At 37.4% G+C, this 22445-nt stretch overlaps 1 protein-coding gene across 9 annotated transcripts in view; it reads right to left on the bottom strand.

The window, feature by feature from the left end:
- Window positions 1-22445, bottom strand: part of EEF1AKMT2 (EEF1A lysine methyltransferase 2) — an 80722-nt gene that overhangs the window by 45767 nt on the left and 12510 nt on the right. For 5 of the 9 annotated variants that reach the window (XM_064269203.1, XM_064269202.1, XM_064269205.1 and 2 more), the window contains 3 exons: window positions 13905-14012; window positions 10855-11071; window positions 5857-6044 (listed from right to left, as the gene is read on the bottom strand). In XM_064269203.1, the coding sequence (XP_064125273.1) occupies window positions 5950-6044; window positions 10855-11071; window positions 13905-14012 (420 nt within the window). In that variant the 3' untranslated portion in view covers window positions 5857-5949. Of the gene's footprint in view, window positions 1-5480; window positions 6045-10854; window positions 11072-13904; window positions 14013-22445 lie in introns of those variants that run through there. The other 4 variants (XM_064269208.1, XM_064269209.1, XM_064269210.1 and 1 more) reach the window with 2 other exon arrangements.

The raw sequence follows: 22445 nt of genomic DNA, 5'->3' as shown, positions 1-22445 counted from the left end.
TAGGTTTCTAGCAGGCCTTCAACCCATAATTTTTCCCATTCTGTTTATTGTTCTGGTTCACCCAAATTTTAAAAATTCAGGTCTGTTCCAGTTTTACTTCTTCAGCCGTGACTCAACTGGGAAGAACCGGTTTGAAGCCCTGGTTTGAACCCACCAGCTACTCCAAGGGAGAAAGTTGTGGCAGTCTGCTTCCATAAAGATTTACAGCCTTGGAAACCCTACGGGGCAGTTCTACTCTGTCCTATGAGGTCGCTACGAGTCGGAATCTACTTGACGGCAATGGGTTTGGTTTGGGGTTTTTATATATGATGGAAACCTATTTTGTAGGCCTTTCTTTAAGCCTCAGAATCAACTTCAGAGGTAGAAGGGAACTTGAAATATCACCTACTGAACGCCCTTGTTTTACAGAAAAAAAAACTGAAGCCTAGAAAGGAATGTGGCTTGCCTAGGTCCAATCATTTGTTTTTTCCAAAACTTAGTGTTTAAAAAAAATCATTTCTCTTAGATATTTATTCCGTTACTGAACAATTTTAAATATGAATTACCTTTTACTACAAAATACATCAAAATAAACTAAATTTCAAGTTCACAAAATTATCTGAAATTTCATCTATCAAATGGACTTAGTAACAAAATGATCTCTCCTACTTCAGACTATACAACCTCTTTATTATACAGAGTTTCCAAGAGGAAACCTAAGTTCACTAAACAAACAAACCTTTGGGAAAGAAAGGCTTATTTCACAGTGAAATCTAATATGCAGCAGTCCCCTCTTAGTTTAATCCAGTTAATTACTTTTTAATCAAATAATAACCAAAACAATTGGCACTTCCAACTACAGAGTCATATGGAATTCCGTCCTTTCTCTTGAACAAACTATTATCAATTATTTGACACAACTGGCTCTCTTCACTGAATTAGGAGTTTGCTTCTAGGCCTGTGAGGGTTTACAGAGGAGATAAACAGCTTAGACTTACATGCTTTGCTTACTTATGACTGCTTCTCAAAAACCAACAAATATTTATTCAAAATAGCAGCATAAATGCAGTTACACTGAAACACAACTGGCCATCAAAGGTTCTGCTTTTATAAATAACACAACACACAGTTTTCACTCACAATTTCAGGCCTTTCTTCCAAACCTTGCGTACAGTTCCTTAAGTCAGCCTGGTGTGTTTTACTGACTACCACAGGATGCTTTTCCCTGCCCAGAGTCCAACTAGGCCTCTTGTCGAGGACCTGGAAGGAAAACCTAATTATGCTGCTTCAGTGCCTCTACATTTATTTCACAACCAAAACCAACAGAGTACGGGCAAGATGCTGTGGCAGAAAGGCAGAAGGATAGGGAATATAAACTGCTCTTTCCTCTCTTCCTTCCTATCCTGCCCACCTCCCCCCCCCACAAGTTCTATGGTTGGAAATCATCCTAACATTTTTCATCCCAGCGTTTTTTTAACCAGGATGTACTAAAATTAGATGGGAACAAAGGACAGACATTTCATATTAGAGGAGGAGCTAAGAGGAAAATGTGATCCAGCAGCAGCCACCCACTCTCTTCTCTGCTCTGCCTCTTCCTCTCGACTATTCCCTGCTCTTTGGACTGAAGCTGCACGGACGGCAGCAGGGAAGGCAATAGCCAGGGAACCAGAATCATCCGATGTCTTTTCTATTCCACTACAGTTACTGCTAATGACAAATGGCTCTGTCTGTACGTTAAAGAAGAATGATAAATACACTTTATAGCCAACCTAGTCAACCAAAGTACTTGAATATTTCTTTCCAAGTTCCTCAGATAATATCCAGGATATTCTAATTGCTGGTTCATGTATAGCTTTTTAGGTATTTGGGAAAACAAATGCATTAGATTCGCTTTTCTTAAAAAGCTTCCGAATAGCATGCACAATAAAGATCACTCCCTAAAATACTAATCTTTTCCTGATGCAGAATAACAATACATATTTTAAAGAATAACGTGGAAGGATTTATCATTTCTTCAGGATGGGCCACTTAGAAATGTAGATTTAGTTCTTTTATATCTTCCTCTAATAAGCTAGGCAAGTAATTTGCAAATACTTTAAGGCACAATTGATCTCTTGGTTTTAAATCTTCCTTACAATGGTATCAGCATGACAAAAGTGCATTCTGCCAGCCTATACACCCCCATTTTTGAAGTTCTACTCCAGAAAAAAGCAAGATATTGACATATTCATGTCTAAGGAATTATCCCAATTTTTTTAATGTGGCTTTCCTGGCCCACACTACAGTGACAGCTCAAAATTCAGTTAAAAAAAGCCCTTTTGATGGACTGCGTTGTAGAGATTTTTAAAACTCGGTAAGCACCGACCCAAACTCTCTTTTTTTTCTGGTCACTAGAGCCCATCTTGACATCTAAGCTGGAAATGAATGATCTTCCAACAACACTCCAGGGATTTTGCTAAGGTCATATTCAATCATTCATTAGGCTTCTTACCCCCACGCTTTTCAGAGTTCTATTGTAGAGCTGGTTTTATTCAGCATTTATGTAGCCTGTGGGCTTGGGTATTTGTCTGCTTAATGTTGAGTTTCATTTCTATGCCCCTAACACAGGAATCTATCAACTGACCACAGAACTTCAAACTATTCTTTCACTTTTCTAACAAATTGAATGGTGTGCATGAAGAATAAATTAGCATTAATTTTCTTCCATTAACTGTTAATAAAACACGCTCATGAGCTCCTCCTCCTTCCAAGGCCATCTCCGTTTCCTGCTTCTCCGAGAGAAGTGATAAGGATTTCCTAATTTTTTCCCACTTTGCAATTGACCTTCCACCTGCCACGTCCCTCACCTCCCACACAATCATGCCCTAGGTCGTGCGCAGCCAGCTTCCACTCAACTGTCCTAGGCAAGATTCCTTTCAGAGCACATCCACACCTCCCCACAATTAACTACAGGGGTTACTGCTGTGGAAGAGATAACACTTGGTCTCTTGTTCTCAAAGTAGAGTGCTTGTCTCTGGAGCACCCACACTCTAGCTACAGAGCCAGAAACAGGAAACCAAACCCAGGTCTCCTCACAGCAGCACAAGGCTGGCCTGGAGACCAAATGCTCGTTCCTATTTGTACATATTTTAATTGCAGGCCATCAGACAGATACACATATATACATACAAAGATATAAAATAATTTAAGAGAACATAAAGAAGCTATTAACATAAGACGGGGCACTGTATTTCTTTGCATACCAATTTAAGAAAACTTATTTTAAGCCCATACGAATCTTAATTACTAATATCGGTTTCTTAAAAATTAAGGTTTCTATTGTACTCTGGATGAATGTGAGTTAAGATCAGCATATAGTACTGTATTACAGTAGCACAGAAATTTACTAATAAATAATAAGTGAGCTGAAATACAACTATTCATTCAAAGACTGGAAGTCTCTTGTATATTTTGTTCCCTTCTCCCCTCCAAGAAAACTGATGACTGCAGGCGTATCACAAATGGAGAAAGACAAGCCTGTCGTTAATACAATGGGGGAAAAACCAGTCAAGGATAGTTTGTACTTATTTTAAAATGGATTTAGTCAAGCTGCCAAGAATAGTGTCAGGTTTGATTCTCAAAAGCATAAATGCCAGTCTCCAAAAGCAACTCTAACTCGCGCACCTGGCTTAAAACAAAATGTTCTGGAAACTTTCTATTTGTTAATTGATGTAACCCGCCCATTCAGGCCTCAATTCCCTTTGGACTTGCACACGCACTTCCTGCACACAGAAGCAGCCTGTTATGCAGCAATAACATCATAATGAAAAGCAAAGAAATCTCGTTTGCATTTCAAACAAGTTTCCTCAAAATAAGAGTGTCTTTTGATGAAATCAAATTACGATTACAACTTCTTATCCACAGAAAACAGCATTCGCTACCTAAATTACTGCCCCCTTTTATTACTGCATAGTTTCTTTCACAGTTACCCACATAGTCATATGATTTAACAATACCAAGTTTAATAATAATTTATTTATATCCTGTTCCAGTAACTTAGGGATATTTACTGGCTTTTAACAACTTGGTATTGTTTGCAAATATTGATTTTTATTAGCATTTCTGGAGCTTCCATTTGTTCTGACTGCGACCCCTAAGAGGCTGGCTACCAGCAGAATTAAGCTAATAATAAGAGAGGACAACTCCCTTTTCCTCACCTTATCAACAGCTCCGTGATTCAAAAATAAAACCCAGACCTTCATCTTTGCAAACAGAATGCCTCCCACAACAGTGACTCAAGGAGCTTTCCAACGAAGGCCCGTTCTACACCATCTGTGGATCAAACTCACCGTCTCAGTCTGCTCACACACAAGGCCTATTTTGATAGATTGGTGCTTTAAAGTAACATATAATTAACAACTCAAAATTCTAAAAAATATACATATTTACTATTCTTGTTTTTTGAAATCAAAGAATATATCAAAGATTCCCCCAGCCCACCCCTGAAACAAGAAGGAAGGAAGAAAGGAGAGAGGGGAGGGAAGGAGGGAAAGGAAAAAAAAAAAGAAAGAAAAAGGATATAATGCTAGGCTTACTCATTACTGGAGTAACATTTGCCGAATAAACAAAATCCTATTAGTTTGATGTAACCCAACAGGCCCAAAAAACTGAAGACCAAGAAAAATTAGAACACTTTTTTTTTAAAGCTCATATTGTGATTCCAACATTAAGATACGGTCCAAATGCAAGGTGGCACTAAGTATAAATAAACCTTACCTTTTCCAAAATGCTAATAAACAAACTGTTTCTACTGCTAATTAGCTTCTCATTAGAACTTCTTTGTTCCCATACCCCTGAGGGCTTATATAACCTCCACCATCCCTTCACAGAAGAATGGCACAATCCAGCTCTTCATATTCTGGTCTAGGCAAGTCTTTTAAGACAAGTAGGGAGAAGGTGAAAGGCCACAAAGGAGGACATAAGACTGAGAGGGCTGACAGGTCAACACTGTCCCTAACAAAGCTCTACATGGGTCCGAAAAATAACCACGCAGCTTCTCTGATGGAATGTTCCAGGTACCAGTCCTAGGGCACCCCAGCTGAACTGTAAACGCCATGCACCTGGGAGGCAGAATATGCTATAGGTTTCAGAGCCAAATAGACCCCAATAGGAATCCTGGCTCAACCCTAAATAGCTGTTTGACCTTGTAAAAGTGACTTTACTTCTCTCAGCCTCAGTTTTCTTATACGCAGAGCAGGGGTAAGTAATACAGACTTCAAGGTGATACTGGAAGGATTCAGTGATTTAATACAACATAACCTAACATGGTGCTAGCATATAGCACTATCTGCTGGTCCCCTTTCCTTCTATTTCCTGTTTATCCCTCACAGTGTGTAGAAGACCATCAGCCACACAGTATGGGCTCAGTAAATATTTCTTGATCAACTGATACATTTTTCTGATTTTGCTTAATTATAGACTTGAAGGCCAGGGGGTTTTCCCAAATTAAAAAAAAAAAAAAAAAACACCATTACCAATATTTAACCCAAAACAGTGTTTCTTGTTACGTTTCCTAAATAGTCTAATGAAACACTAAGGAAGTTGTTTTGTATGCTATTCTGGCCCTGCAATAAGTTTGGTTAAGTCCTTATAAATAACTACATTCAACTTTACTAAGGCACAAAAATCCAAGAATACATGCTTTCTGCAAATTCATTTACTGTTTTAAAGTTTTGAACTGTTCCACAATTTTTTTAATCAAAAAGAAAAATAGTTACATTTCAAATACAAAATAAAATTTAAAATGATCCTTTGTCATCTCTAAAACCCCACCACTTTATGCTCATGATTTTTCACATCCCACTGTATCCATTCAACATGTGTATCCTGGGTACTTACTAAGTAATTATTTGCACTGGCATTTTCTGTGTCAGGTTTACTGTGATGTGTAGCTTCTTTAAAAAGCTAACTGAATTTGCCCCAGGAGAAGCTTCATGTTTTCTGGAAAACCAACGCTGCTACACTGTTTCCAGATCTGCCACCAAAGCTGAACTTGGGTGTTGGCAGTTCTTCGCAAAGTTCAAATTCTGTCAGACAAAATAAAAATACTTTCATTAGGGACTGAATCTCAGTTAAAAGCAAGTTTGTATTAACTTTCTAACCCTTTACAAAACTCTAATTCCAAACTTCAAACTGCGACTGAACTTCATTTTATGATTTTTTAACTATACTTTGTGAGTATGGCATGCATGTATGCGCCAAAAACCCTCTGAAACTGAACATGGTACAAACAAGACCAAAAACAAATTGCAGAAAAGAGGCTTTCCACCCAGCCCCCACTTCCTGTTTACTATCCCTTCAACTCCTCATCTCCTTTCACCTACTTCACCATCATCCAGCTCTAAGAGGCAGCTACCTGCTCTGAGCTCTCACCATGGGTCAGGCATTATTTTAAATGCTTACTGATCTGTAGTAACTCAGTCCACATCACACAAGTAAGAGCACTTAATACACAGAGGCTAAATAACTTAGAAATAAGAATGAATTTGTAACCAAAGGTCAAGACATAAAATGAACTAAGGTGAAGGATAGGGCAGGACAAGAACAAGCAACTTTCAAAGTGGCAAAGTGTTAAAAAAAAAAAAAAAAATTAACATAGAATTGAAAGTCATGGGATCAAGTCCCAGCTCCACCAGTTACTAGGTGAGAGATATGCCTGGGCAAGTTACCTTAACCAGGACCCTCAGTTTCTATGCAAAGAGGTTACAGAGAACATGCCCCCTAACTAACGCACAGTAATTTTGTAAGGATCAAATTAAGACGATGTAGCATTTTCCTAAACTATAACATAGAACAAATAAGGCTGTTTTAAAAAATAAAACAAATAAGGCTGGAAGGTCACTCACTAAAACGTTAATTTAACCATGGACTTTCCCACAATGAGGGGCTGTTAGTTTTGGAGAATTTTTTTTTCCAGGGGGGTGGGGGTGGGAGGGTGCTGTATTTTCTAAGTTTCAATGCCTTGAGCTCAAAAACTCTTGTAAACAGAAAGAAAAAGTTAAGGAAGATGTATTTTACTGTATCAACTTTGTTTCATTACATATTCTAATTCATATTCTTAATCAAAATTCACCAAATCTTAATAACTAAGTATTAAAATACTAATTAGAAACTGATCATTAGAAAAAGGACAATAAAAAGGTCTTTTAAATAAAATGACACACTGAAATACTGGATGATGGAGCCACCGTGGTGGGTACACAAGTACACACCCATACTTGTCTTGTGTACTTTTACATATGCTTAAAATATTTCATAATCAAAATTTTCCAGAGAAAACGGAGCTGTGTGAATTTTCGAGGCCTATTCAATTTTTTAACTCCCTGGACTAACCCTGCAGAATTAGGTTATTACATTTTGATAGGTAACACCCCAAAAAAGTAACAGTGGTTGCAGTCCATTGATGGATACTGAATAATTTTAATTATTTTAATACACAGGCTTATCTTTTGGGGTTATTGATTTTTTTTCTATTTTTTTCATAATGAATCTGGATTATTTTGTACTAAGATTTCTTCTTTGAAATGCAGTAGTTTTTAGTTGCAATAAAGTCAAATGAGAACACCCTAATATCTGGCAACTGACTCAGGTAACCCTCATCAAAACTCATGACAAGGCAAAGTGAAAAGGCAAGATCCATTTTAACAGTTTTATGCATTATTTATGTCTCAAATAGGAAAAGACATAAAGAACCTTAAAAGATTGGTGAAGCAAGCTTTAGTCCACGCAAAAGGAAATGCAGACGCCAGTCCTGACCGAGTAAGCGAGTAACAAGAGCCTTTGCAGTGACACGTGGCAGTGTGTGCCCTCAGTGTCCTGTGTCTAACTCCAAACACCATTCTCTATGAGATTCACGCCTAAAACATGTTTGCAACTGTATATAATTATTTCTTCAACCTTTCCTGCTGAAACATTTTGCTTACTTAAATTCTGTAGCACTCTCTAAAACTGAACCTAAGTTATTAGAGTTTTACTCAATAGTTCTCAGGCACAGACACAATTTTTAAGCACTCTGTATCAGCTAAAGTTTGTTCCTCATTATCAAAGACAGACAAACATGTATTTGTCTGGTGGTTCCAGGGGTAAAAGAGACCACCTGTATTTAAAAACCAGGAAAGGCACTTGCCCTACGCAGTGTAACTTGGAGCATTTATGAAAACTGTCAGGCTTCAGGAAGGGGGAAAGACGATTGACACATGTCCTCAACAGTTCTGGAGGGAACACATTTAACATGGAAGATAATAAAATTAATGGCATGAAATAAAAGATAATAATTCCAGAGGCAATAGTAATGAAGCCACGAGCTCACATTTCAGGCCTCAAACATTTCAAGTTTTATGTTACACAACCTGCCAAAGCTGTTGACTGCGCACAAATGGACATGTGCTAAGTCTTCTCCCTCCTACTGCCTGTCCCCTTATTACGAAAACAAAAACAAAACTTAAGGTGAGGGGAGTGTAGTAAGTAACAGCACGCCAGAAGCAATGGTACTCTGGAGGTAGTTTAATTCCCATTAGCGTGTGATAACTCACCTTCAAAATGTAACCAGGTATTTAGTACCATTTTATTTACTTAATACTCAGGCCTGAAAATTCTTCCCATTCTTTAAAAAAATAATAATAATAAAACGGATAATGATGATGGTTGTGCAACAAGGTAAACATGTCACTGAATTGTACACGTAAAAATGGAGGAAATGGTAAATGTTATACACATATATATTTACACATATGATGTTTATATATATTCACCACAATAAAATTTTCAAATGGTACAATTAAAAAGAATAATAATAATCTGAAAAGGATTCTAAAAAAAAAATAAGTAAATACTTAGCTTAGTTAGGCTCTCCCAGAAAAGTCTATGTAAGGCAGGAATAAATGGGCAGATCACATGTTCTTTAAAATAAGCAAGGAATAGTCTTCCAAAGAACTCAAAATATTTTTTATATAGATTATGGATTCTCAATTCTCAAAATATTCCCAGGTAGCAGATGTAACACTAATTACATTTTGCTAACGAGCCAAAAAAAATATTCTGCCTTAGCACTAAAATCTTGAAAAAGGCAGAGATTTCCTCAAGAATTCATAGGGAGTGCTTCTACAGGCTGTCCCCAACTTAAAACAGGGTATCAATTCAGAGGACTACTCTGTCATAAGTTGGCTGTGACATAAGTCAAATACCTCATTTTTTTTTTTCAGTTTTCATTACTATTGTCTTTTATTATCGGTATCTTTATAAATCCAATCTTTGTCTTCGAGATTGGAAACATAACACCTGACAACAACATTAGCAAATTATACACTGCAATACTGTATATGTAGTACACATTACTAATAAGATATACCAAAAAAACAAAACAAAAGCATGAACGGTCATGTGATGGTTAACATTGTGTGTCAACTTGGCTGGTTGGCTGGGATATGATTCTCAGTCGTTTGGCAGTTATATAATGATATAGTTTGGGAGTTACATAATGATGCAGTTTGATAGTTATGTAGTGATGTAGTCTGGCAGTTATATAATGATGTAGTCATCCTCCATGATGTGATCTGATGTGATCAGCCAATCATTTGTAAGGGGTGTTTCCTCGAGGGTGTGGCCTACATTCAATGTACATATGGATGTTCTGGCTAAAGCTTGCTTGCTTGCTCTAGATCCTGAATCTAACTTGTCATCATTTGGCCTCCAGTTCTTGGGACTTGAGCCAGCGGCCTGCCGTATTGCGTGCTGATCTTGGGATTCGTCAGTCTTCACAGCCTGTGAGCCAGCAGCCTGCTGTCTGACCTGCTGATCTTGGGTTCACCAGCCTCTACAGCTACGTGAGTCAGGAGAAACCTCCAGTCTGACCCACAGACTTGGGACTTGCCAGCCTCTACAACTGCATGAACATTTCCTTGAGATAAACGTTTCCCTCTCTCCCTCTCTACACACACACATACACACATAAATACATACACATATATATGTATATATACATATACAGGCTTCACTGGTTTTGCTTCTCTAGAGAACCCAGCCTAAAACAGGTCAGAAGTGCAATTTGTCAGAGCTCGAATGCATCATAAGTCGGGGACTACCCATACTATGAATTCTCTACATGTTTCTGTGCAATGTAAAAAATAATCGTTCTAGGTACACTGGAAACAAGACAAATCCTAAATGCCTAAGTGAAACATGCAAAACATATGAAGTATCTATAAAATTAAAACTCTCCTCATGTAAGCATTTAAAAAAAACTTTCATTTTCATTACTACAGATTTGCCACTATATCAGTACACTGAAGTCAGAAGCATAATATACGTGCTTTTTTTCTTTGATTCTCTAAATAATGGATTGTACAGCTTAAGGAGCCCTGGTGGCACAGTGGTTAAAGCGCTTGGCTGCTAACTGAGAGGCTGGCAGTTTAAACCCACCAGCTGCTCTATTGGAGAAAGATGTGGCAGTTTACTCCCATAAATATTAAAGCCCTGGAAACCCTATGGGGCAGTTTTACTCTGTCCTATAGGGTTGCTATGAGTTGGAATTGACTCAACGGCAATGGGTTTGGGTTTTATGGCTTAAATAAAGAACTTAATTTCGCAGGCTCAAAAATTTTAGTACTTTACTGCCAGAACTTCTTGCAAAAATGTTAAAAGGACTCTGGAGCTCAACCAGTGTTATGCCTTTGTGCTCTGTATATACAGTTAAAGTACTACCAAAGTCATTAACAGAGAAGAAAAGCAGGCAATTCCCACAAATAGAAAAGTAAAGCACTATACCACACACACACAAAGACTATTTAACCTCATTAAACCTGAGGTGAGTACGTGTTTGGACAACATACAACCATTTACCTTCACTGAACTCATTAAGCAACTCTTCCTTGGTCCAATTACATGAGGTTATTAGAAAAAAGCCTTTTATTTTCAACGCCCTGGAAAGAGATTTCACATATTGCTTCCTCTTCTCTATTGCATTGTCAGGATTAAGGCTTATGGCATCGAAAGTCCCTTTGTCAATACAAATATGAAATCCAGAAAGCTTTGTGGAAAGATTCAAAAAGTCTTCCACCTGTATTAAAAATCAATATCTACGTGAGAACAATTAACACACAATGTTTACAGTTCTTACTGAATTTAAGTGACACCCTGTAAAAGGTTATGGGTAAGAGGACCCATTAATTATGATGACATTTTACATATAATAAACATATATTCAACTTTATAGTTAACTTTTATGGATTTCATTCCAAGATCACTGAAGTTAAGCTTAGTAAGAGAGACTAATTGTGTTTCCTGGACATTCCAAAATCTCTACAAATGTGGAAACAAATCAAAGCCAGGTGTACCGCCTAACAGTACCAGCACATTATGGGGCTCAGAAACCTGGCTCATGAAAAGGCTGGTTCTGTCAGAAAGCAGAATGTATAGCATATTATTCCAAATGACAAAATTTATCTGGACTCAAACAGGTCACCTGAAATAAGATTTTTGGCTTATATTACTAGATGCATGAACTAACATAAACACAGTGAATCAGTTCTTTTTCCCCAACTCAGAAGCTTACAATGCTACTAATGAATCTAATGACTGGCATAAAGTTTAAGAAATTAAATAATTGTGTAATTAATTAGTTTTATAAATATCATGCACTTAAGAATTTCAATAACTTAGTGATAAATAATAAGCATCTGAAATAGTGACCTGCCTTAGTTGTGTAAAATATTCACAATAACTTGCCAATAAACTTAATTCTGAAAAGCTACTAAAAAAATAATTAAGCAATTGGCTAACGATTATTCATAAAACTTAATCACCTATATAGTTTATCATCTAAAAATCTTGTTTGACTTAAAAATGTGAATTTTATGTTTATTTACACTTGAAGATGGGTTCCGCCCCCTTTGTGTCCAAGGTATTAATCATATTTGAAGCACTATAACGAAACTATCACTCTGAAGAGGTGACTCTGGAGAAGTGTCCTCATCCTAAACGCCTGTACAAAGGCACTCATTTAGTCAACAAGTATTTCTTGGGCACCTATTACATGCAGATACTTTTCAGGCACTGGAAATGTAAGACTGTGAGAGTAAATAAAACAGAAAAAGTCCTTGTATGAGAATATTCCTTATATTCTATAAATGAAGAGACAAACACTACTAAGTACATAAATAATTTCAGATAAAGTGCTATGAAGAAAATAAAACCAGAGTAAGGAAACAGACAGTGACGGGGAAGAAGGTAGTTTTGGAAAGGCAGCCAGGAATGGCCTCTCTAAGAAACTGGTATTAAAGCAGAGATCTAAAGGATACTAAGGATGAGGCAATCAAGCTAAAATCTGAGGCAAGGATAATCTACGCAGAGGATACCAGGTATAACAACAGAAGAACAGGGAACAGAAAAGACAGTATAACTCAAGTACTGGGGAGAAAAGAGGTAAGAAGTGAGGAAGAATTTGTAACGTTGGGTTGGGGGTTTAGATTCTAGTCTGAGCGTAATGGGGAGGCCAAGGAAGAACTGTGAACAGGGACACGACACCATCTGATTTCCATTTTAAAGGATTACTCTGGCTGCCCAGTGGTAAGTGGACAGCAGAGGAGCAGAGAGGATCAGGGAGGCCAATCAAAAGGCTACTGTGGTAGTCTGGACAAGAAATGATGGTGGCTTGGACATGGGAGGTAGCAGTGGAAATACTAAGCAATGATTGCATTCCTCATATGCTTTGAAGACAAAACCCAACAGAACTGAGTTCCTGTTAAGGGTGATGGAAAAATTTGGGAGCGGTTACGAGAGATGAACAATGTGATAAACATAATTGATGTCACCGAATTGCATATGTGAAGACTGTTGAAACTGCAAAAGTTTTGTTACACTCATATTTACCACAATTAAAAAAAACAACAACAGAAGGATATAGGATTTAAATGAAAGAGAGGAATCAAGGATTGTTCCATGGGTTTTGAAAAGTGAATGGCAGTGTCAGTAAGAGAGAGGGAAAGACCAGCAAGCAGGTTTGAGGAGGAAACCAGGAGTTTTATTTTAGACTGATTACGTAAGTTGAGAAACTATTAAGTCTCCCAGGGGAACTGTAGAAGAGTCATTTATATGATTCGAGACCTCCAAGTAGAAGCCTGAGCTAGAAATACAAGTTTAGGAGTCATCATCTCCTCACAGATATTAAACCAAAAAAATCAGACCCACTGCCGTCAGGTCGATTCCGACTCATAGTGACATGATAGGACAGAGGAGAACTGCCCCATAGCGTGTCCAAAGGGCAGCTGGTGGATTCGAACTGCCAACCTTTTGGTTAGCAGCAGACCTATTAGGCCAAGCTCTTAACTGCTGCGCCATCAGGGCACCTGAGAAGAATACGCAGTGAGACAGCTAAACGGATAGGAGGCTGCTAGGAGGCCTCACAGATATTAGGGCACAAAATAAACTAAGTAATCTTCAGTGGCATTATACCACTCTCTGCTTTTACAGCTTTTTTTATCTGGTTAATCCATAGTACCCATAGTTGGGTACTATTCGTGTGTGTTTGCAGGCATGAGAGAATGAGAAAGAGCTAAGGCAAGAGGAGAAGAGAAAAGGGAAGAGGGTAAAGGAGAGGAAGAAGAGAAAGGAGAAAAGGAGGGAAAGGAGGAAGAAGAAAAAGGGAGGGAGGGAGGGAACAGAGAAGGAAGGAGAGAGATAGCGTAGACACTCATGCACAGAAAACAGCTTCCCCCAAAACTGACTAGACTAAAAATTCCCAGTTACTTAAAAATGTTTCAGTTTGGATTATTTCTGACTCATCCTTAATTTATATGAGTTCAAAAGATGTCAGCAAATTAACAGACTTTAGGAACACTTAAACTTTATGACTTTTATTTAGAAATAAAGAGTAACAGTAATAATATAGTTACCTTCAACTTAATGTTAGATAAACCTTCTCTCTCTATAATACTTCCAGAGAGTTGTATTGCAGAAGGAGAGTAATCGATTCCAGTAATATTAGAAAAACCAAACTTTGCCTAGAGACAGAAAAATAATTTTTTAGTTTAAATAAATTTTTAATATAATTTTTGCCTATGAATTATAATATTCCTTTAGGGCTTGGGATGTTTTATTTTTGTTTTAGATCAAATGACATATAATATCCAATAATCTACAATGTTTAAATTTTATTGCAGAATCCAAACAGAAACCAAGTTTAAATTTATATAATGTGGCAATTCATTTGCTTTTAAAATATTTGATTTCTTTTTCAAAAGGAAATTTATCTTCTCAAAGATAATAAAAATATATGCATAAGCCCTCAGGCAGTAGTACTAAGTACTGATGCTGATATGCTCCAATTCACATATAAACTTGTTAAGTTTTACTTAACACAATGAAGTTATATGCATAAGTAGTAAGTTCTGATAAAAAACTTTTCCTTCAGTTTAAGTATAAATTACGCAACTCTTCAACAGCTATTTGAATAGTACTTTCTGGTTTTTTAAATATTTCATACATTTCACTAGATCTTTACAAAAAACCTATGAAATAGGCTGGGCGGGTATTAATATCCCCAAAAATTTACAGAAAGCTCACTGGACTTAAGAGCGCTGAGAGGAAACCTCTCGTCCTAGCTGTTGACCATGTATGAGCCCAACTAGGATGTGTGGAGCCTGTGACAAAGCATGGTAGCTTCTGGTCTTCACCTCATCCCCCACTATGCTGAACATTTTTAGACCAATCAGGCCAAAAGTAATTTCAAGTTACAAATTACAGTGTACCCTAAAATGCCCTCTCTGCTCTTCACCATTTACTAGGTGGTTACTTCTTTCAAAACATGACTTAGTCCTACCCTATCTATGAAGACTTACCTAGACTTTTCAACCCTAAGTGACTGATTCCTAATCTAAACTCAAGTAACACTTATACTAATTATTACTCACAGGGCATTATGCCCCCTTGGATTGTTTTTCTTTTTAATTTTAAAGTCTAATTTTTTAAAATTCCAACCTACAATTCATTTAGCTGTCTTACTCCCTATTCTTCTGGATCTTCATTTTCTCCCAGTTTCCCCCCAAATTCCTTCTCTATTAGACCTAGAATGCAGATGATTCTCTTAATCGACTCTTATTAATCCCCCTCTTCTCCCATGCCTGTTTATTTTTTCAGTACAATGTACAGAAATCTCTCTAGAACAACCATTCAGAGACTCAAACTATCTCCAACAATTTCATATTCAATTTTGGACCCTCAGTAAAAAAATAAACAAGCATTAAAGAAAAGAACCAAAAACCAAGGGGGGAAAAACTAACATTAGAAATAGACCCATAGGAGATCCAAATAATGCAATTATCAAGAACAGACTTTAAAACAACTGATATAAATGACAAGTTGGAGACTTCTGGCAGAGAGCTACACATTGTAACAAAGAACCAAATTAATAACAGAACTAAAATAAACAATAACTAAATTAAGAAGATCAAAGGACAAGCTTAATAGTAGACTAGACACATCAAACAAAAAGAATTAGTGAGTTGAAGGAAAGGTCAGAAGAAAATATCCCAGTTAAGCACAGAATGATGAAAGCATGAAAAATTAAAAACAGGAAAGAGCATAACAGACATTATATATACTAGGAATCATAGGAGGAGAGGAATTGAGAATAGAACAGAAAAGAGCACATGGCTGAAAATTTTCCAATATTGACAAAGGGCTCCAATCTACAGATTCAAGACGCACTATACAACCATACTCAGGCACATCGTAGTATACGATGGCATAGCTAAACAAAAAACAGACATATCTCAAAAGCATCCAGGGACTGTGGAATGAGGTTAGGCACAGAGGGTCATATTACTTTCAAAAGACCAATAATAAGACTGACAGCTGACAATAAGTTATAAGAATGGAAGCCAGAACAAAATGAAAAAAAATAAAAAAAACTGCCAATACTAAAGTATATACCCAGCAAAATATTTATAAAAAAGGAAGGATCAATGAAAATGTAATGAATATAGGCAATGATCATCAACAACTCCTAACATCACAAAATGATGGACAACCAAACAATACACACCACCATCTATTAAATTTACAAAAAAAAAAAAAAAATACTTTTTAAAAGCAAACAAACAAGAAGATACTGGCTTTGATCAAATCTCTAGATCAGAGGTCAGCAAACATTTTCTTGTAAAGGACAAGAGGGTAAATGTTTTAGGCTTTGCGAGCCCGTTACAACTACTCAACTCTGCCATGGCGGCATGTAAGCAGCCATAGATAGTATGTAAATCAACGGCATGCTGTATTCCAATAAACATTTATAAAAACATGTAGAGGCCCAGGTTTGAACTGCAGTCTTTAGTTTGCTGCCCCTTATTTTAAACCTAACACCCAACTTACATAAAATATAGGGGACATAAAACATATTAAATACTATAAAGATGCAAATAGCAAAATCCACACTGTAGAAAACCTTTAGGAGAAATGAAATTTATCAGTAGAAATTATACAAACTGAACACAATGAAAAAACCACCACTGACAAAAAAAAAAAAAGAAAGAACAGGACCTCTGGGACATACAAATGTACTTTCTACAACAAATAAATTTCAAAGTTCAAAAAAGAAAAAGTGGAGGGAGAAACTAAAAGAGCCTTAAAAAACATATCAACCAATTTTAATGTATGGACTCGATAGCAAAATGAAGATGACAAAGGAAAAAGTCAGTGACCTTGAAGATAGATCAATAGAAATTATTCAATCTAAATGACAGTGAGAAAAATTAACTGACCAAAAAAAAAAAAAAGAACAGATACTCAGGGACCTCTGGGGCAATACAAATGTTCTAACATTCATATCAAGAGACTCCCAAAAGGAGAGGAGAACGTGATGCAGAAAAAATATCTGAAGAAATAAAAACTGTAGCTACCCTATATTTGGTAAAAAGAAATAAGCCTCAAGATTCAAGAAGCTTAAAAAACCCTAGATAGGATAAACACAAAAAAAAATCCATGCATCAGCATATCACAAACTGCTAAACACTAAAGACAAAGAAAAATCTTGAAAGCATCCAGAGGAAAATGACACATTACTTATACAAAAAACATTTCAAATGACTGTGGATTTCTCATCAGAAACCACTGCAGTCAAAAAGAAGCAGCACATATTTTTAGTGTACTGAGAGAAAAGAACAGTCAACCTACAATTCCATATCCAGCAAAAATATCATTCAGGAATTAAAGGATAACGCGAAAACATATGTCCTCACAAAAACTTGCACATTAATGTTCATAGCAGCATTTTTCTTAATAGCCAAAAAACCACCTAAATGTCTATCGCACAATGAATGGATAAGCAAAATGGAGTGTATCCTACAATGGAATGTTATTCATCCATAAAAAGGAACCATTACGAAGGGGGGAGGGAGGGAGGGAGGGAGAGGGTTTTTTATTGATCAATCAGTAGATAAGAACTGCTTTGGGTGAAGGGAAAGACAACACTCAATACAAGGAAGGTCAGTCCAATTGGACTGGACTAAAAGCAAAGAGGTTTCCGGGATAAAATGAATGCTTCAAAGGTCAGCGGAGCAAGGGCGGGGGTCTGGGGAACATGGTTTGAGGGGACTTCTAAGTCAATTGGCAAAATAATTCTATTATGAAAACATTCTGCATCCCACTTTGAAATGTGGCATCTGGGGTCCTAAATGCTAACAAGCGGCCATCTAAGATACATCAGTTGGTCTCAACCCACCTGGAGCAAAGGAAAATGAAGAACACCAACGTCACACAACAACTAAGAACCCAAGAAACAGAAAGGGCCACATGAACCAGAGACCTACATCATCCTGAGACCAGAAGAACTAGTTGGTGCCCGGCCACAATTGATGACTGCCCTGACAGGGAGCACAACAGAGAACTCCTGAGGGAGCAGGAGATCAGTGGGATACAGACCCCAAATTCTCATAAAAAGACCATACTTAATGGTCTGACTGCGACTAGAGGAATCCCAGCGGCAATGCTCCCCAGACCTTCTGTTGGCACAGGACAGGAACCATCCCCGAAGACAACTCATCAGACATGAAAGGGACTGGTCAGTGGCGGGGAGAGAGATGCTGATGAAGAGTGAGCTAATTAAATCAGGTGGACACTGGAGAGTGTGTTGGCAACTCTTGACTGGAGGGGGGATGGGAAGATAGAGAGAGAGGGAAGACGGCAAAATTGGCACGAAACGAGAGACTGAAAGGGCTGACTCAATGGGGGAGAGCAAGTGGGAGAAGGGAGTAAGATGTATGTAAACTTACACGTGACAGACTGATTGGAATTGTAAATGTTCACTTGAAGCTTAATAAAAGTTAATTAAAAAAAAAAAAAAAGGAACCAAGTGCTGATACATGCCAGGACGGGGATGAACGCTGAAAACGTTACGCTAAGCGAAAAAAGCCAGATGCAAGGGGCCATGTATTGCATGGTTTCATTATATGAAACATTCAGAATACGGAAATCCATACAGACAGAAAGTAGATTAGTGGTTGACAGAGCCTAAAGCGTAGGGGGAACACAGAGCAACTGCTGATGGGTATGGGGTTTTTAGGGAGAGGGTGATAAAATTTCTGGAATTAGATAGTTGTAATTGTTGCACAACTCTGAGACTATACTAAAAACCATAAATCGTATACCTTAAAAGGGTGAATTTTATAAGTGAATTATATCTCAATTTAAAAAAGAAAAAGAAAGCTGAAGTAGCTTTATTATAAACATCAAAATAAAGTTCAAAGGAAATAAAAATTACCAGAGGAAAAGAGGAGCATTATACAATAAAAAAAGAAGGATCTGAACAGGCACTTCACTAAAGACATTCAGGCAGCTAAGAAATACAAGTGGAAATGCTCACGATCATTAGCCATTAGAAAAATGCAAATCAAAACTACAATGAGATACCATCTCACTCCAACAAGGCTGGCATTAATGCAAAAAAAACACAAAATAATAAATGCTGGACAGGTTGTGCAAAGACTGGAACACCTATACACTGCTGGTGGGAATGTAAAATGGTACTACCACATTGGAAATCAATTTGGCGCTTCCTTAAAAAGCTAGAAATAGAACTACCATCTGATTCAGCAATCCCACTCCTTGGAATATATCCTAGAGAAATAAGGGCCCTCACACAAATAGATATGTATGTACATCCACGTTCACTGTAGCAGTGTTTACAATAGCAAAAAGATGGAAACGACCTAGGTGCCCATCAATGGATGAATGGATAAACAAATTATGGTATATTTACACAATGGAATACTATGAAACGGTAACGAACAACGATGAATCCATGAAACACCTCATAACATGGATGAATCTGGAAGGCATTATGCTGAGTGAAATCAGTCAGTCACAAAAGGAAAATATCGTCTGAAACCACTATTATAAGAACTCAAGAAAAGGTTTAAACACAAAAGAAAACATTCTTTGATGGTTACGAGGGTGGAGGGGGAGGGAGAAGAGTATTCACTAGATAGTAGACAAGAATTATTTTAGGTGAAGGGAAGGACAACACACAATACAGGGGAAGTCAGTACAACTGGACTAAACCAAAAGATAAGAAGTTTCCTGAATACAATCAAACACTTCGAGGGACAGAGTAGCAGGGGCAAGGGTCTGGGGACCATGACTTCAGGGGACATCTAGGTCAATCAGCATAAGAAAGTTTATTAAGAAAATGTTCTGCATCCTACTTTGGTGAGTGGTATCTGGGGTCTTAAAAGCTAGCAAGCAGCTATCTAAGATGCATCAATTGGTCCCAGCCCACCTGGAGCAAAAGAGAATGAAGGACACCAAAAGACACAAGGAAAATATTAGCCCAAGAGACAAAGGGCCACATAAATCAGAGACTCCATCAGCCTGAGACCAGAAGAACTAGATGGTGCCTGGCTACCACCAATGACTGCCCTGACAGGGAACACAGCAAAGAGTCCCTGATGGAGCAGAAGGAAAGTGGGGTGCAGAAGTCAAATTCTAGTAAAAAGACCAGACTTAACGGTCTGAGACTGGCAGGACCCCAGAGGTTATGGCCCCAGACTCTCTGTTAGTCCAAAACTAAAACCATTCCCGAAGCCAACTCTTCAGACAAAGATTAGACTGGACTATATAAAATGATACCGGTGAAGAGTGTGCTTCTTAGCTCAAGTGGACACATGAGACTAAGTGGGGAGTGCCTGTCTGGAGATGAGATGAGAAGGCAGAGGGGGAGAGGAGCTGATTGAATGGACACAGGAAATACAGGGTGGAGAGGAGTGTGCTGTCACATTGTAGGGAGAGCAACTAGGGTCACATAACATTGTGTGTATAAGCTTTGTATGAGAAATTGACTTGAATTGTAAACTTTCATTTAAAGCATAATTTTTAAAAAAAGAAGAAAAATAAGAGTCAATTCACCAAAAAAATTAAAAAATAATATGTATGTACCTAAAATTTTTTTTTTTTTTTAATAATTGAGCTTCAAAATATCTTAAGCAAAAAACGACAGAAATAAAAGGTAAAATAAACAAATCCACAATTATAGTTGTTATTGTTGTTAGGTGCCATCGAATCAGTTCCAACTCATAGCGACCCTATGCACAACAGAATGAAACACTACCCGGTCCTGCACCATTCTTACAATTGTTGTTATGCTTGAGCCCATTCTTGCAGCCACTGTGTCAATCCACCTCGTTGAGGGTCTTCCTCTTTTCTGCTGACCCTGTACTTTGCCAGACATGATGTCCTTCTCCAGAGACTGATCCCTCCTGATAACACGTATATAAGATGCAGTCTCGCCATCCTTGCTTCTAAGGAGCATTCTGGTTGTACTTCTTCCAAGACAGATTTTTCATTCTTCTGGCAGTCCATGGTATATTCAATATTCTTTGCCAACACCACAATTCAAAGGCGTCAATTCTTCTTTGGTCTTCCTTATTCATTGTCCAGCTTTCACATGCATATGATGCCATTGAAAATACCATGGCTTGTGTCAGGCGCACCTTAGTCTTCAAGGTGACATATTTGCTCTTCAACACTTTAAAGAGGTCCTTTGCAGCAGATTTACCCAATGCAATGAATCTTCTGATTTCTTGACTGCTGCTTCCATGGCTGTTGATAGTGGATCCAAGTAAAATGAAATCCTTGACAACTTCAATCTTTTCTCTGTTTATCATGATGTTGCTCATTGGTCCAGTTGTGAGGATTTTTGTTATGCTGAGGTGCAATCCATACTGAAGGCTGTGGTCTTTGATCTTCATTAGTAAGTCCTTCGAGTCGTCTTCACTTTCAGCAAGCATGGTTGTGTCATCTCCGTAACACAGGTTGTTAATGAGTTTTCCTCTAATCCTGATGGCCTGTTCTTCCTCATATAGTCCAGCTTCTCGTATTATTAGCTCAGCATACAGATTGAATAGGTATTGGTGAAAGAATACAACCCTGGCGCACACCTTGCCTGACTTTAAACCTATCAGTATCCCCTTGTTCTGTCCGAATAACTGCCTTTTGATCTATGTAAAGGTTCCTCATTAGCACAATTATAGTTAGACACATCAAAACTCCTCTCTTGGTAACTGATAGAACCACTAGTCAGAAAATCAGCAGAGATATATAGAAGAACTGAACAACGCTAGCTATGAAACAACCAGATTTAATTAACATTCACAGACCAGAATACACATTTTTTTTCTAGTGCATACGAGACATTCACCGCGATAAACCATATCTTGGGTCATAAAACAAACCTTAAGAAATTTAAAAGAACTGAAATCATCGTAAGTATGTTCTCTGAACATAATCAAATTAAACTAGTAATACCATAACAGGAAGATAACAGAAAAATTTCCAATACTTGGAAATTAAACAGAACTCTAAATAATGCATGGACTAAAAGGAAGTCTCAAGTAAAATTAGAAAATATTTTGAACTGAATGAAAGTAAATACAAAACATCAAAATTTGTGGGATACTGCAGTACTTAAAGGAAAATGTACCGCATTTATAGCGTTAAATATTTATGTTGGAAAGGTCTCAAATCAATAAACTAAGTTTTAAATTTAAGAAACTAAAAACAGTGGAGAAAAATAAACTAAAAGCAAGAAGTATGCAACAATGAGCTCAAATGTAGCAATGACTGTGAGGATGGCACAGCACCAGGCACTGTTTCATTCAGTTGTACATATGATTGCTATGAGTAGGAACAGACTCAATGACATCTAATAACAACAATGAAGAACTATGAAAGAAAGAATAATTTTAAAAAGGACACAATTCAATGAAAGTGAAAACAGAATATAGAGAAAGTCAATGAAAACAAGAGATGGTTCTAAGATAAAAAAAATAAATCTCTAGCATGCATGACAAAGAAAAAAGAAGACACAAATTAGCAATTTTGGGAATGAAAGAGGGGACTATCACTACGGACCCCACAGATATTAAAAGGATCATAATAGAACTCTA

The sequence above is a fragment of the Loxodonta africana genome, chromosome 16, assembly GCF_030014295.1.
Source record: "Loxodonta africana isolate mLoxAfr1 chromosome 16, mLoxAfr1.hap2, whole genome shotgun sequence".
Lineage (NCBI taxonomy): Eukaryota > Metazoa > Chordata > Mammalia > Proboscidea > Elephantidae > Loxodonta > Loxodonta africana.
This window is presented reverse-complemented; position numbering and strand designations above follow the sequence as displayed.